Here is a 15,800-nt window from a genome sequence, read left to right as displayed (position 1 = left end):
AACACCATCCTACCCTGTGGATCTGCTTGCTTTATCAGCCTTGGCTGTGTCCTCTGCAACACATACCTCTGCGCAAACTGCTTATGTGTCAGACACCTAATGGAGGGACAACGCGGCACTGTTCCCAAGGCAAGCCTCTGTCCACAGCTTCGGCTCCCTGTGCTCAGCAAGAGGTGAGTCCTCCCAGGAGGAAGAGCTATGCAACCCTTGCACACCAGATGGCTTGCTCCCACTGCTGCACCCTGTACTGTTCTTCTGCATCTCCAACCTCAGGTTCACATCCCCAGTTTTAACCCCTTTAATTCTCTCCATCTTTCCATTTCCATCTGACACCTGCAAGCCCCCAAAGGCCCTCTGCTCTCAAACATAAGAGGGTAACTGACCTCCCAGTGGTCATACCTCTTCCACCAGCTCGGTTTCAGTTTTTTGACTGTAGGCCCTTTAGAACAGAAAGCGTTCCCTCCTTAGCACAGCCAGAACACCAGGGCTTTAACCCTGGACATGTCTTTAGATGCTATCAGAGAGTGAACGTACTGTGAAGTAGATCCTGATACTGTCTCTGCTGGAAAGGGGAAAAGCCTGTCAGACTGCACTCGCTCTTCATATACTGTGCCTTACTGAAAGCTAAGGCCCTGGCTTGCTGCTAGTATAAGTCTCCAATAATTTCTACAGATGTTTAGAACTTCTAAGAAAAAAAGTTTTTTCCAGAGGGATTTCTGTGCTACAATTCCCTGAGCTCACTAGGAGAGCAAAAGGTCACCCCATGAGCTATGGGGATTAGACTTTGCCTATCAACCTCAGCACAGCGATGTTCATCCGAAGGGTTTTAACAGCAGCCAGAGACCTTCAAGGTGAAGGAACACCACTGTTTGCAAGCACAGATGGCAAGGACTCGGAGAGGGAAGTTGTGACTGTTTTCATTTGGACAAAGGAGTACTCTGTGCCAGGATCTAAGGACCATCATACACTACAGAAAGCTAAAAGCCTAAGTAATCATCCAGCTCACTAGGTCACTCATTGCGCCTGCCCTCTCCCTCCTCAGCACCAGTCATGGTCCTTGAAAGCAGCAAAGCAAAAACTAGCAGATCAACAGCTACTAGCCTTTTCAATCTGACCAAAGCAACAATTTCTGCTGAACTTGTGACACACACACTTACAGGAGCAGGCTCACACAACCTCTCACCTGATTTCAGGAATCTCTCTTCTGCATCTGGAGAAGCAGAAACTTCAGAAACCTCTGAGGAAGACAGTACCAGCTCTGGAAAATCTGAAGGTCCTTCTAGAAGTTGATCGGTGGGATGGGATCCTAGGTCTGAGAAGGAGCACTCTGCTTCAAGGACAGGAGGGGACTCTTTGGTTGAAGATGGAGTTGAAACCAAAGGACTTGGCCCCCGCTGTGTATCACTCTCAGGACTGCATTGTGCAGGAAGACCTCCTTCAAATTCAGACCTCACCACAGAATTCACCTAGCACAGCAAAACACATAAGTAGAAACACTCATCTTGCACAGCACTGCACACAGCAAGAACGCATCAAAAGCTCGCAGACCAGAGCCCCAGAGTAATAACCATGAAAAGCACATTAGCCTTCACCCACCTTCTGCAATTGCTCCTGGCCCTTCTTTGATTTTTTCTTGGGTGCAAATAAGTGATCATACTCTTCTGCATATTCCAGAAGCCGTTTACTTGGCTTTCTAAGGCGTTTCCTCTCTGAACGTACTAAGAAAAAGGAAAGCAGCTTTAAGACTGTGTTTCTGAGACAATCTCAATACAAAACTCTTCTCATGATGTGTAAATAACAGAAGCTTCTCTTCCAGAGGCTCCATATGGGAAGAGCCCTGATACTTCTTTCTCTTTGATACAGCCTTGTAATTTGTGAGCTTCCAACTTTCCACAATCCTGACATGGCAGGTGGGATTTTTAAAGACCTAAGGGACTTCAAGCAGTTCAGGTAAGAAATCAGAAAACATTAAAATATCTGACTGAGAGGCTCCTGGAATTTCACCCAACATGTCCCTAGACAAACTACATCTGACCTTCTTGCAGTACTTCTACTAAACCTAAGACTATCAGCGACTCAGACTCATCACGCTGCTTTTGCTGTTAACCCAAACTCCTTTGGTTTCAGTGCAGGGGCATGGGAAAACACTGCTTTCTCATAACACAGTTCACTCACTCATTTCACTAGTAACACATGCGCCAAACTCCTCCCCTTCCCCTCCTCCCTGGCATATTTTTTTATATACTCTAAGAGCCTTGTTTTCCCCATCTGCTACTGCGGGATTTATTGCTTTTGCTTCCCAACAATAGATTCCACAGCGAGATGAGGGAGTGAACAGTCCTCGCCAGCGACTGCAAGGGCTCAGGTGTCTCTGTGTTTGCACAGTGCTGCACCATCGCAAGGGAAACCCGGTAACAGGTATTTATTTCCTTGATCCAAACCTAACCGCCCACACTGTACCACCCCAACACACAGCAAGCTCCAAGAGAAAGAGCCCTGGTGCTCTACAGCATCTCTGCTCAGCAAGATGATGCAAGTTTATGTCTTTTTCTCACTTCCCAGAACACCGCTGAATTCTCCCCTTTATTTGTTTTCAAAATTACTACATAATATTGTCAAAAGATTTCTCCTAGTCAGAAAAACATTTGTGGTCTCCTGGAAGTTTAGGAACAAAGAGTAGGTATTCTCTTCTTTTCATGTGCAGGAGGTGGCTTTTTCTTCTTTAAAACGGAAGCATTCTATAACAAAGCATTCCAGTGCAACACTTCAGAACAGGGATGTTGGACAAGATTGCTACACTTTATTGTGGCTTTGTGGTTAAACAAGCATGAAAATGTCAAACTTGGCCAAAAGAGAAGAAAGAAACAACTTTCTCAAAACACAGCTATTTTCAGCCTCTATTAACATTCTGCACAGGTGTCTGGGTGAAACACACGTTTCAGCACACAACCAGTTATAGGCCGAGTATTCTCACTGGGCAACTATTTAGATGCCCAAAGCCATGCAGAGCACAGCACCGTGCCAGAAGGGCTGGTTTAACCGCATTTTTTTTTTTTCCCCCCAAAGCGAATCTCATACAATAATCCCACATGCAGTCTGACTGGCACTGGCAAATCACATACCTGATGAAACTATTATTTATAAAAATGCTTTAAGTCAGCAAACTCCACCAATCTTCATTTCTGATTTACATAGGTGTAAATCGCACCACAAAGTCTGTAGTGAAAATACACCAAACGTTGCCATTCAACTATGATGAAGACTTTATCTAGTTTGATTGTAGTGGAAATTACACGGTTGTGGCTACAATCCGTTTTCACCTCTTACACTGATACTCTGCCAGCTGCGGACGAGGATTAGCCACACCTTCTCAAAGCACTGACAGAGAAAACTCCTTCTCTTCTGTAAACTGCAGTTAGAATAACTTCCAGCATCACACTCTCTATATAATTGGTCTTGCCTCATACAAAGGAAAGGTGGTTTCCACAAAAGGGCTTTTCACAGCAGTAGAGGTTTACTCACTACCACCAGCACACTGAGGATGTTGCAGCAGTCCAGACAGCTCCTCATACATAGAGGCTGTTGTGCCTCCCTATGGCACACTTATATTGATAAGCTTCACGTGTGCTTCAAGGTCTATGTGCTATTTAGGGCAAGGGAATTAGATTACAGGGTAGTTGCTGATCTGTCACTTTTACAAGCAAACCCAGCCCCTCACTGCATCCCTGTGTGCAGTACCAAGACAGCTCTGCACTCCTCTCCACCGATGCCACCTCGCCCAGGAGGCCACTGCCTTCCTCTGATGCTTCTCTCCTCCTCTCTTAACATTACTACCTCCTAGCAGCTCTTCCCTCGCTCTTCTCTGTAGACTTGCATCTTCATCTCACAGAGCAATATACAGGGATGCTTTGACTGCAAAACCATGATGAAGACATGAGAACCCAGCTGCATCTTAGCGCAAAGGAGGAACTTACTCCCTCTGGCAGGCTGAGGCACTCCTGCGGCAGAGCCTCAACAGCCCCAGAAATACGTGCATCCTCTCACCCGCACTGTGAAGACTTAAGTCCTCAAAAAACAGGCATCCACAGCCGGAGGAGCCAGTGAACGATTAAGCTTGTCATTATTTCAAATCAGAACTTTTACCCCACGCATCACGCCCTATGGGCTCGTTTTCTGTGCCTGCTGTGACTTGCCTTGGGCAGGTCCTGTGACCACTAAGCTGGGAGCTGTCTTTGCCACACTGCAACAGGGGTGCAGGCAACATCCAGCAACCACTAATAGCAAAACACACATGACAAAACGTGCACTGAGGGAACACACAAGTGACAAAATACGGGTTCAAAATTCCATTGAGTTACATTAATCTATGATATTGCAAATAGATTAATTTGGTTTAGTGAAATCTGTGTAAAAAAATTGTTGTTTTCATTAATATTTGCCTTCCCAGATCATTTGCAGAAGCTTGAGGATGGTACATGTTGAATGTGGTTCTGCTGGACCTATTACCTCCATAAACACCTTTTTTTTTTTTTTAAGCTTTAACCAAACATCCTCATCTCTGTGAAAGGCAGCGCTGTCTGACTGTGTGGTCCTCAGAAGCCTCCTCCTTCCTATACATCACTTCCCTTCCTGTGATGCTGTCTTACTTCTGCCTGCCATTTTCCAGACCCACCTCCAGCTATGAAGGTGTAAGTTTAAAAAATAAAAACACCTCAAACTCAGAAAGATGCTTCTTTTACCTTTCACTGTGGAGGAGCTAACAATTTGTAATGTATTTAAACTTTCTAACCAAAAAGCTAAGCAAAATCCCATCATTGCTCTGCCCTTTTCTCCATGCTTAGAGCACCCAAACCCAACGTATCACACTTTCTTCAGCTCAGATGTATACATCTCCAGGTTGTCAGACAGCCCCAAGTTCTGTAACTTATGCATTAAATGGCAAAGTATAAAATGCATACAAATACACGCTCTGGCGCAAGTCCAGCTCCCTTACCTTGTGCAGAGAATTCAGACTGGGGAGCAAAGTTGCCAAGCTCTGTTTCTGAGTCCATCACACTGTTGTTTGGCTTACCACATACATTCAAACGTTTCTCAACTAAGTCTAAATGATTCTTATAGTCCTGATCTGTCAGATCTCCCTCAAGCACTTTTGAATGAAGGGAACGCCTATGTCCCGAGCACTCATTTCCCTTCAGTGAAAAGCCACGAGAATTCAGGCCAAAGGCACTCTCCAAGTTTCCTTGTTCCCCAGATCTACTGACGTGCTTATTAGATCTATCACTGCTTTGGTTAAAACGCTGCCATCGCTTTTTGGGTGCTACGTGATTTACATCATTAGACTCATCACCAAGAGAGCTCTCACTATTTGCCTCTGAATCCAAGTCTGGACTCTCCCCATTTTCAGCAGAAGTGCAGCTCTCAGTATTTCTACCAGCTTCAGGTCTCCTTCCAACACGATCTAAATTGTCATCAGATAAACAGGCAGAGTCTTCATCAGTTGAATGTTCTGTTAAATCAACAGACTCTTTCCTCTCAGTATCTTCTGCTTCATTACCTAGAGGACTGGTAACCGAACCGTGAACATGGAATGCATGTTCTCCTGAATCTGTGGATAACCGACTTAGCAACTTACTTGGCCCTCCTGGTTTTAAGTCCTTTCTGTTTGAAACTGTTTTATCTCCAAGCTTTGATGACTGCTTAGATTTTGAACAGTTGCGTTTGGGCACATAATTTGTGCCGTTTGTCCCAGAAACAGCAGTACTCGCAGGCTCCCTTTTACTAGTACCGATCCCCGTCACCTTGGATTGGGGATTGCGTGAAAATGAGGAGTTGCTTATAGTGGAGTTTGGATTTACTGTTTCCTGGACACAATCTCCATTTTTCTCTATTTTATATGGGGGACCTACAATAGTCAAGGACTTCAGACCACTTGCAGAATTGCTTCCAGAACCATCAGCTGTGCTAGTATTTCGAAATGGGACAATATTTTGACCAGTCATCAGTTGCTGCTCTTTTGTCTTACTGTCATGCATATCCTTCAACATCATTAACAAGGTGCTGAATTTGTAATCTGGCTCAATAGGCAAACGACCGTGACCAGAGGAGGAAGAGAAAAGTAAGGGTACTGTGGCCTTTGGAGCACCGGAGTCACCAGCATCATCACTCATGGACCGGTAAGACAGCTCCTTCAGCTCTGACAAGACGTGTTTCACCACAGCTGTTTCTATTTCCGCAGAATCCCTGGGTTTCTCATGCATGTTGTTTAACAGTTTCTGACCATCAACTTTTCCACTTCTCTGAAGGCCAGAGAAACCTTTGGTATCAGAAGAGCAGCAATTCACGCCACCCTCCTCTTCTGCAAGAGAAGACTCCAACCCAGCAACCTTTTCTTTATGTTTGCATTTTATACTCCTGATTCGGGGTAATTTCATGCTTTTCTGTTTCAAGATTGCTTGATTTCCAATAGCAGGCCAGGAGATGTCCTTGGAAACACTTTGGGGAGTAGTGTGCTTGTTTGCTAGGGAAAGATTGTCATTTCTCACATCCAAAGACTGCTCAAGAGCCGTCAACGACATCTCAGCATCAGAGAAGCCTACTTCAAGCCCCCTATCTGCAAATTCAGCATCAAGTCTGCTGCTTACTGAACCTCTCAGAGGTTTGCGATCTCTGTATGACTTCTTCCTGGCCCTTCTGTTGCTTTTCTGTGAAAGATACATGGAAAGCTTAATGTTTCCACTTGGCATCACAGGAAATTCCTTCTCCACTTTATCTGAAGAATCACTAACTTCAAGAGCACTAGAGGCTCTCTCCGAACTTTGGTCCATGGTATCTATATCACTGTTCCCACCATCTGAGAGGGAAGAGGATGAATCTGATTCAGTTTGTTTTTTCTCAACACCAGTATCAGATGCAGAATAGTGTATTTGTAATTTCGAACTGCACAAAATTCCCAGGGAGCTCTTCTCTCTCTCCAAGGGTTCAATGGAAAACAAATCCCCTTGGAGCGTGTTCTTCAGAGCATCGCTTTTACGATTCGCATAGTCCGGTTTCAAAGTTGTCTTTTTAAAACGTCTTTCTCCAAAGGAGGAAAGCAAATGGTTCTCCCTGGTGCTACTGGATGCTGTTAGGCTGTTGGCAATCCGGCGAAGTTCATGAGACGCGTGTTTATCTGGTAGGCCCCCAACAATCATGTTTCTAACTACACTCTCTGGCATTTTTTCTTTGATTTCTCCCCTAGATGCTTCCCCTCTTGCACCACTCTTTTTTACTCTAGTCCTTTTTCTGTCGTCAGAGCTCTTTTTCAGATGTGGCTTAACGTGCAATTTTCCTTTTTCACTGGCTGGGTGTCTGGAATCAAATGCCAAGGATTTAAAACAGCCATTCAGCTGCCCGTCTCTTTCTGCTCCAGGGCCATTGGCATAGTATTCCGACTGCGCTTCCTTCTCACTGTCCAGCTCGCTGGAGTTCTGGCTGCACTTCTGATCCTCTGGCCCCCCAAGAAGAATGTCTTCTGCCTGTCCAACACTGACTTTCCATTTAGCCATGAATCTTTGAGGAACCTTAAAGTTGGAGGAGACAAAAAAAAATTGATGAGGTAAGCAACAGATAAAAGCAAGAGAGAGATGCTCAAGGCACAGAACAGAGTGACAGTCCTGCATTTTAAATCTCTATAACAACCACATGGATTCCCAGAGACTGTGCCTAGCAGATAGAAAATGCTCCTCCTGCATAGGTATCCTGCACTCCTGCTGAGCTTAATAAAAATCCCTGTCCGCTCCCAAAACCGCAAAAAAGATCCCTGCACACACAGGTCTCCCAGGAACCAGGTGTCCTGGCATCCCAGCACACCCTGAATACAACAGTCAGTAAAGAGGAATACATATGGTATGGATCCTTGGCACAGAAATACAAAGCAACAGCCAACAAGCATCTGAAGGCAAACACAGTATCATTTTCCTCAAAATACTGGAGCAGACATGTTTGCTTTACTCATTCCTGATTCTTCTTCCCTCCCTTGAACTCAGAGCATGATTCAATCTTCCCTCTCCATCAACTCACCTTGGTACAAACACGACATCCACGCGCACACATCTAAAATGTACCCCATCAAATTCAAGACACCTATCACCTAAAAGTCTCCCAGCTTTAACTCTGTACCTTCAGCACAAAACAAAATGCACTCTCCATACTGGACAGGAACCTCTGCTAACATCTAAAAACAACAAGACACTTGCTTCTTATCCACTTTGATCATCACGTGTGTAGTTCTTGCCTGCACAAGAGCAATTCAAAGGCTTCACAACTGCTCCTAAAATTAAAATCATTTCCAAAGCAGAAGGAACAACTCAAATTTCTGACACTTTAACAAAAAAAAACCCACACCAACAAAATTTTATCTTAGTGGATCAAAAAAAATTTATGGAGCCTGGTAACAAAGCAGCCAGAGTCAGCTTCGCATCAGATCGTGGCTTCCAGGCACATAAACCTGGACATTTATGTGAGCAACAAATCATTTGATTTTCTCTACTGCAGCCACACTGGCACTGCCATTTACATATAGGATGAGATTCTAGCCATGCAGCACATGAAGGATCACAGAAGTTATTTGGGAGCATGTAATTGTTAGGGGGCTGGGAACACAAGGAGAGAAGTCCTTAGAGTAGATATTGAACATACCCTTGGAAAAGGAAAACCAAATGAAAGCATTACACCCAGGGACTCACATCTGCAATAGCACATTTGATCTGATGGGTTTGCATTAACATGGGTTAAGTACTTAACTACTAATAAACCTCTTGGAAAAAGAGAAAAAGAAAAAACAGACACCATTGCCTAGTATGACTACCTGCTCTCTTACAGCAACACAGTAGCCTCTGTACTTCTTCACTTTAGCCACTCTAAAAAGTTAATTTCTCCAGTCACCTTCCTAAAGATGTGGACCAGATGCCTGTGTCACATTACATTACACTGGCTACAACTGCTCAGGGCTGCTACGTTTGGAAACAGAGACGATGCGAAGAGCCACAAACGTCATTCCCACAGGCTCACTGACAAAGCGTTTCCAAGTCAAATGGAAAGTCCTAACAGGTTTCTATACAGAGAATTTCTGAAGCAGGGCTAAAAACCCCACTGCTTTATCTCAGTCAGCCATCTAGCAAAGCATGCAATTCCACCTCTGCTTCAGATCAGCCAAAAGAGGATGCCAGAGAGCACAGGAAGTTACTGAGAAGCGCTGTAAGAGACATCAGGAGAGGGCTGCGCTGCTGAGCACATCTCACACCGACAGAGACCTGACTACTCCTCTGCCTCGCAGAGCTGTCCAGGGCAACAAAAGCAGCAGGACACACCCCAACATAAGAGAGAGCCTAGAAATTCCTGGCAGCTCATAAACTATGTTCATCGCAAGGATGAAAAGAATCACTTCCCTGGCTTCATTGCTGCAGTTACTGCCACAGAAGGAAGCTCTCAAAGCGCAATTCCAGGCATAAAGGAATACTTTGTACTGTGCAGATTCAAAGAATCAAAAACATATTAGAGAAAATAGATCTTTCACCTTATGTTTGTAGCCTTTTTCCTTTTGCTTTCCTCGTCTCCGAAGAACAGGCAGCTCTTCAAACTGATGTCTTCCTTCAAAGAGGACAATAGCTTTCCCAGCAACCCAAGTTTTCTCAGAAGGTTCTCCTAAGGCATCCACATAGTACTCTCGGTACGGTCTCCGATTGGAAACTATTTTGAGAAATGTAACAGAATTAACTCCTTGCATATAATGGAATAAAGGCAGACAAAAATCACAGAGTGGTAGCAATTTGTCAGTTAATTTTCAACTGCTTTTTGCTTAATAACATTCCTGCATGAATGCCAGTTCTGGAGATTTCTAGTCAGAAGTTAGGGAGACACCTATGATCTCTGCTTTCTGTGTTGCTACGCTCCATTTCTGAATTTTTTTTTTCTTTACAGTTGACTAACAGGTCTAAGATGGGTCATTTACCCACAGCAAAGATTACAGTTTGCCTGAAAAAAAATTTGCAAAAACATTCAAATATTTTTTTTCCTTGAGACACACACCATACTACGCAGGACGTTTCTCTTTTGCTACTCCCTGATTAATGATTAGTGACTTCCCAGTCCACTGACCGTCGGGAAAAGACAACAGTGTGCAAGCAACACCCAGAAATTACATCCTTCTGGATAGAATTTACTTATACAGGTTGAACCTCCCCCACCACGATATAGCCCATCTTTTTCAATGCTTCGTTACTAAACAAACTCTTATTTAGGACATAAAACATTAACAGTAGCATTTAAGTAAGTACACACATGCACACACACTCTACAAGGACTGGTGCAACATGACGAAATGTTAGTTGTAATGAGTATCTCCATACTTTGGGCACGAAGGTGCAGAGCAATAGAAGAAACTCAATCATAAAGGCACAATCAAAAGATTTTTTCAAAGGTGCTTTCTGCAAGAGAACACTGAACAGACATGGTACAATTAAGAACCGAACCAGACTGGGTGTGCTGGCGAGAAAGGACAGGTTACAGGCATTAGAACAGAACAAACAAGGCTTGAACAAGGCATATAAACGTTTCCCTGCATTTCACTGCAATATGTGCTTCATGTTCTCCCAGGAACACCTTCACCCTCTGAACACACAGCCTAGACTTTGCAACCCATTTGGTTTGTGCTGGTTCTTCCAGGAGCGCCAGCACAGTGAGACAGCCTGGCCTTCAGCGATGCCAACATTGAGATTCTGACCAAGACCACTGAGAGGATGACAAATAACAACCAGGGCAACCTCAGACCAAGGGCAAAGATGACAGACTTCATCCGTTCCATTCACAGAACCAGGACTCAAGCCACTGAGTTTCAATCTCCCAGCTCTGAAAATCGTCCAGTCAAGAGCTTGCTGAGAAGAGGCAAAAACTGCTTTGAACATAACACCACGCCTCAAACCCAAGAGGAGAAGAGGTTTTTTACACAAGTGATGAGTTTGAAGCGACCTGCCTTGTTTTGAAGGGCTCGTTCCCTTAGCAACTGAAGAGCCAAGGCAGGAGGACTGTGCTTCCTACAGTGCACACGCAGTCCCGGCAGCTCCCCCTGCCCAAAGTGCCAGAGTTCAGATCCACCCACTCTGCCACCTCGGCATCAGGGAGGGGAGATAAGCACATTACATAGAGCCACAACTGGAAAATACAATTTTCCCCTGAGGTCTGTTGGTTTGAACATGGATAAAACATGACGGGAGAGTCTACGGTGTAGCTGGAGATCAGACCTTGCTGGAATTTGTTAATAGCTTGTTTCCTCTCTGCAGAATTTATTTACTAGAAATCCTCATACACAGCCTGAGAGGGGATTACTGGACAGCTATATACATTAAATCCTGTCCAAAATTTAATGGAGGGGATGCAGGGGGAGAATATATGTTTGGCATATCTTCCAGCAACATCTTTGACAGGAATTTGAGAGCTCGAAAGGGACTATTTAAAACAGCACATTCAGTATTATCTAGAATCGGGACAAATGCCCCCCAAAAGGATGAAAGGAAAGGAGGAGAAATACAAGTAAGAAGACTACAGCAATCAGACTCAAGGATGACATGAGCACAACACAGGAAACGCTACTTCACGGCTCTACAGAAATAGCAGAGGGCCATCTTGCTCTCAGCACTTGGTTCTTAGGCTGGTGAGGGCCACGAAAACTGGAGAGAAATAGGTCAGTGAGTGGCAATCTCACCAGTCTACAGAGCTGTCAGTGGCAGACTGCACTAGTTCAATGGGTTTCCAGTTGCCCACAGAACAAAAAGAATCAGAAAACGAAACCAGGAATAAACAAATAAGAAACCTTCCATTTGTGTGGCAGTCTCTCCACGGCAGCTAGTTATGATCCTAAAAGCACTGTGAAAGCCTTTAAATAAGCAGCAATTTCCAAACAATCACTTCCCCTCTGTTCTGTCCATCACTCACCTACACTTCTCTGCCTTGAGACTGTGAGACTCCCTTCCTTCCTGGTGCTCCGTTGTGTTCAGGCACACACAGCTCTGCCTTATTTCCCCCATCTCTTCCCCTCACACTCAGCTGGCTCTTAGTCTCTCTGACACACTATGCCCTAAACTTTTATATATGTGGCTCCATCTCCAGGTTCTTCTGGTATTTCCCCATAAGCAGCCCCCCAATTCCTTGTGCCACACAAGACCCAAAAAAAATTTCTCTTCCACTCACACATTCCCACCACACCTTCAGGCATTCAGCAGCTACACTGCACTACTCCACACCCCTCTTCTCAGTCTCTCCAGCCTTCTGTTCTCCAAGACTGGCTGACTCTCCATGTCCTTACACGCTTCAGGTTTCCCAGCTCTGCCTGCCCACCTGTTGCACATCTCTGTCCTCAACTCCCTGATCCACCTCTCCTTTTCTCTGCATCCCCTGTTTTGAGAGGCTGCTCTTTCTTCTGCCCTGTGCTCAGCCCAGCTACTCATCTTTCTTATATGCTGGGAAGCAAAACCTACGTGTCTAACAGCTGCCTGTGCCACTTCTAGCAGTCTCAGCCTCCTGTCTTCCTCCTGTCACCTCTGTGATCTAGGTCTACTTTATAGATCCAGGTCTTCCACAGTTGAGACTATTTTTCATACCTTTTAAGGGCCAGAAATATATTTTAATTAATAGGCTGCAGCACCCTGCCATACACAACTTCTCCACTTTGTGGTCTGAGTAGATACAGTACCTTTCATTTTTGAGTGACAGTCCAGGACTGGGTCATGACAAATTGTGCATGGCCACCATGGGCGTCTGTTGAACTTGGCCCAAACAAGATCCCCAACTTCATACTTCACTGGAGTAGGTTTCTTCTTGGCTCGGATCTTTGGGGAAAAACCAGAACACAAGAAATCACTAAAGCTCCAGATGCTTTTAAAGAGATTTGCCTCCCCCCTGTGTGCAGATTCCATCTGGCCACCAGAGACATTTACATTAAAAAGCAAGTCCTGATTTTACTTGGTGGCTCCTACACCTTCATAGAACACAATAGTTCTCTCCATCCTTCCGAAAGGAGGAAACAATAAACCAGGGTTTGAGAGGGTTTTTGTTATTTTTTTAAGTAAGGAAGATGACCTCTGGTAAATGATCACTTAAACTCCACACATTTGAGCAGGTAAATATTTGGAGTCACTACTAGCCCCCATTACCTCACTAACACCAATTTGCTCATTCCAAAGGTTGCAGTGTACAGAAAAAGTAGTAGTATAAGACAATGAAATATTCCTGACCGGAAGAACACGATAAGAACAGCAAATTTAGTTTATCAATTGAAAAAAAAAAAAGTTGGTATGTACAAGCAAATAACTTCCCCCTTTCTAAGATGCATTCGGGAAAAAGCTTCACCATAAAGTACTTGAAACCAAAGGCAGGTACAATCAGAAGAAAATTTATGTCCTAATTTTTAGCTTATATGAGCAGGACTGCCATTGCTCTACCCTAAAACTACAAAGCAGGAGAAAGGGAGCACAACAGCAGCCATCCCTCCCTCTAGGAGACAGCCCGACACACGGACTTCGCCGTCTCCAAAACCAGCTGACACCTAAACCCACTCCGCTTCCCAGGGCTGCACAGCGATCACAAGAACGACAAAATCTTTCAACACAAGAAAACCTAACACTGCTTAATGCCGTTTCCACCTCACTATCGAGGAGCGGAGAGCAGATCCCATGTTGTTTGCTAAGTACACGCACTCTCCGGCTGGGTGATGCACTACCAGCAGGACCTCTGCCAAGAGGACTCAGGAGCTTACTGGTGTTGTGACTAATTGAGCCAAGACAGAGTACAATATGTTTTCACAGGATACAGGAGTCCCCATGCCCAGCTGTGGAGTATCTTGCCTGTTTACCAGTACCAGTCGACAACACATCCTAGGCAGGTTCAGCATTTTAAGAGCTCTAAGAAGTGCTGCAGGTACTATTCTTGCCAATAAGCATCAGCAATATGTTCCTCATTAAAGCTGTCATAGCACAAACACGCACCTTCTCACTTCACTTCTCCATCCTGTTCACCACCCTTCCCGAGGTACATCTCTTGCAATTCACAGTTCAACATCCTAGCAACTAAAACACAACAGACCTCTCTAATAAAGGGTATATTCCACTTCAGGCTGAGTTTTATGGGGTTTCTTCATGTGGTTAAAGAAAATACAAAAGGATAAACTCCTCTGATACATGAAAAAAGGCAGGTAATGATGTTACAGACTACATTGCTGAAATTCTTCTCACTCAGTCATCAAAAGCCACGCAATAACTTCTCCCTGAGCAGGCGCACAGGAACGGGGAACGGGAAGGAGCACTGGGCAGGGGGGCTGCAGACCCCCGCTCTGCCACTGCCCTGCTGCAGCCTCCGTGCCTCCACTGCAGGTTTTCTGGAACAAAAATAGGTATCTGTGAGCATGGGAACCAGAGGGCTGCCTTTGCTGGGGCTTTTAAAATGCAGATGCACTTTCAGATGCAAAATACTTTTTTTTTTTTTGTCTGTTTCCAGCTTGTGTTCTTCTTGTAAATGTGATTTTTTGCCTCAACTGGGGGGGTGTGTGTGGATCTTTTGTGATTTTGGTCGGTTGCTTTTTTTTTAACATTCATTTTTCAAACCTAGGCTTTAAGAAGCACATACACATATATCACATAACGAAGCGACAAATGCAGTGCAGAGTACACACACAATGTATGTGCATCCTACTGACAACTGTAACCTGAGCGCAGTCAGCTGGATGGAGCAGCAGAACTATGCTGGAGATCTGCCAAAGCCATTCACACACTGATCCACCTGAGGGACACCCATGACCCCTGCCTAGAGGCAAGTCTGCATTTAAATCAACTCTTTGTCACCCTCTAATACCCCACACAGACGCCTGACCAAAACCTGGCTTTCAAGCAACTATTCAGACAATGCTTAAATAGTCACCTCTTTCCACAGCTATTCTCATTCCTCCCCAGTTTGCTCTCTCCCTTCCCCAGCACCAGCAGCCAGATGTTGGCGCCATCATCACCCACTACAAAGGCCTCACCAGTGGGTCCAAGAGGCAGATGAGGAAGCACACCACGTTCCAATGCCCCGAGGAAGAGCCCTGCAGCAGGTCACTGTCTTGTGCTAGTTTCTTTCCACCACCCCTCAATCCCCACCACCTGGCCAAAGATGCCTTCATGTTAAAAAAAAAAAACCACCAAACAATAAGAAGTGAAAGCAGCAGTTTTTATAATTTCCAAGTACAGTAAGTCTCTTCCTTTAAACTCTGCTGCATGATGCCAGAATTGCAGCCTGCAAAGCCTGTATTTCTTGGGTCAGAATACAACAAATTTAATTCCTATTACAATTAACATTTACTATGCCACGCTCAAACTGCTAATATATCCTGATGACCAAAAATCCAGCCCTGCAGTAAGGGTGACTTTTCCGTGAGCTAGGGAAAGACCAAGTTTTTTAAACACAATGAACTTTCTATGTAATCCCTATGTATGGTCGATACTGAGTGTTACCTACAGAGCACGGAATGACATTTAAATAGCAACAAAACTATGAGTCACTGCATACCAGGTAGGTACCATGCTGTAACTCCAGTGGAGATACAATGAAGAAATTCAAAGTGGGTAAGAGACTGGGTTAGTGAGGAAGGACAGCACCTGGGTCTCTCGGTGAGTAACATCACCGTTTTTGTATTGTTAGATGTCGTCCTAAAGGGAGAGAGTACTGTCTATTCTGGTATCATCCTTTTGGCATTAATTTGCTGTTGAGATGGGACGAGCTACAGCCTAAACTCTAGA

At 44.6% G+C, this 15,800-nt stretch overlaps 1 protein-coding gene across 5 annotated transcripts in view; it reads right to left on the bottom strand.

The window, feature by feature from the left end:
* NSD1 (nuclear receptor binding SET domain protein 1) overlaps window positions 1-15,800 on the bottom strand; it is a 60,618-nt gene that overhangs the window by 30,718 nt on the left and 14,100 nt on the right. For 4 of the 5 annotated variants that reach the window (XM_086621493.1, XM_086621491.1, XM_086621490.1 and 1 more), the window contains 5 exons: window positions 12,725-12,860; window positions 9,554-9,726; window positions 4,994-7,559; window positions 1,597-1,718; window positions 1,184-1,466 (listed from right to left, as the gene is read on the bottom strand). In XM_086621493.1, the coding sequence (XP_086477619.1) occupies window positions 1,184-1,466; window positions 1,597-1,718; window positions 4,994-7,559; window positions 9,554-9,726; window positions 12,725-12,860 (3,280 nt within the window). Of the gene's footprint in view, window positions 1-1,183; window positions 1,467-1,596; window positions 1,719-4,993; window positions 7,560-9,553; window positions 9,727-12,724; window positions 12,861-15,800 lie in introns of those variants that run through there. The other variant, XM_086621494.1, reaches the window with a different exon arrangement.

This window comes from Tauraco erythrolophus, chromosome 16, assembly GCF_009769465.1.
Source record: "Tauraco erythrolophus isolate bTauEry1 chromosome 16, bTauEry1.pri, whole genome shotgun sequence".
Taxonomy (NCBI): domain Eukaryota; kingdom Metazoa; phylum Chordata; class Aves; order Musophagiformes; family Musophagidae; genus Tauraco; species Tauraco erythrolophus.
This window is presented reverse-complemented; position numbering and strand designations above follow the sequence as displayed.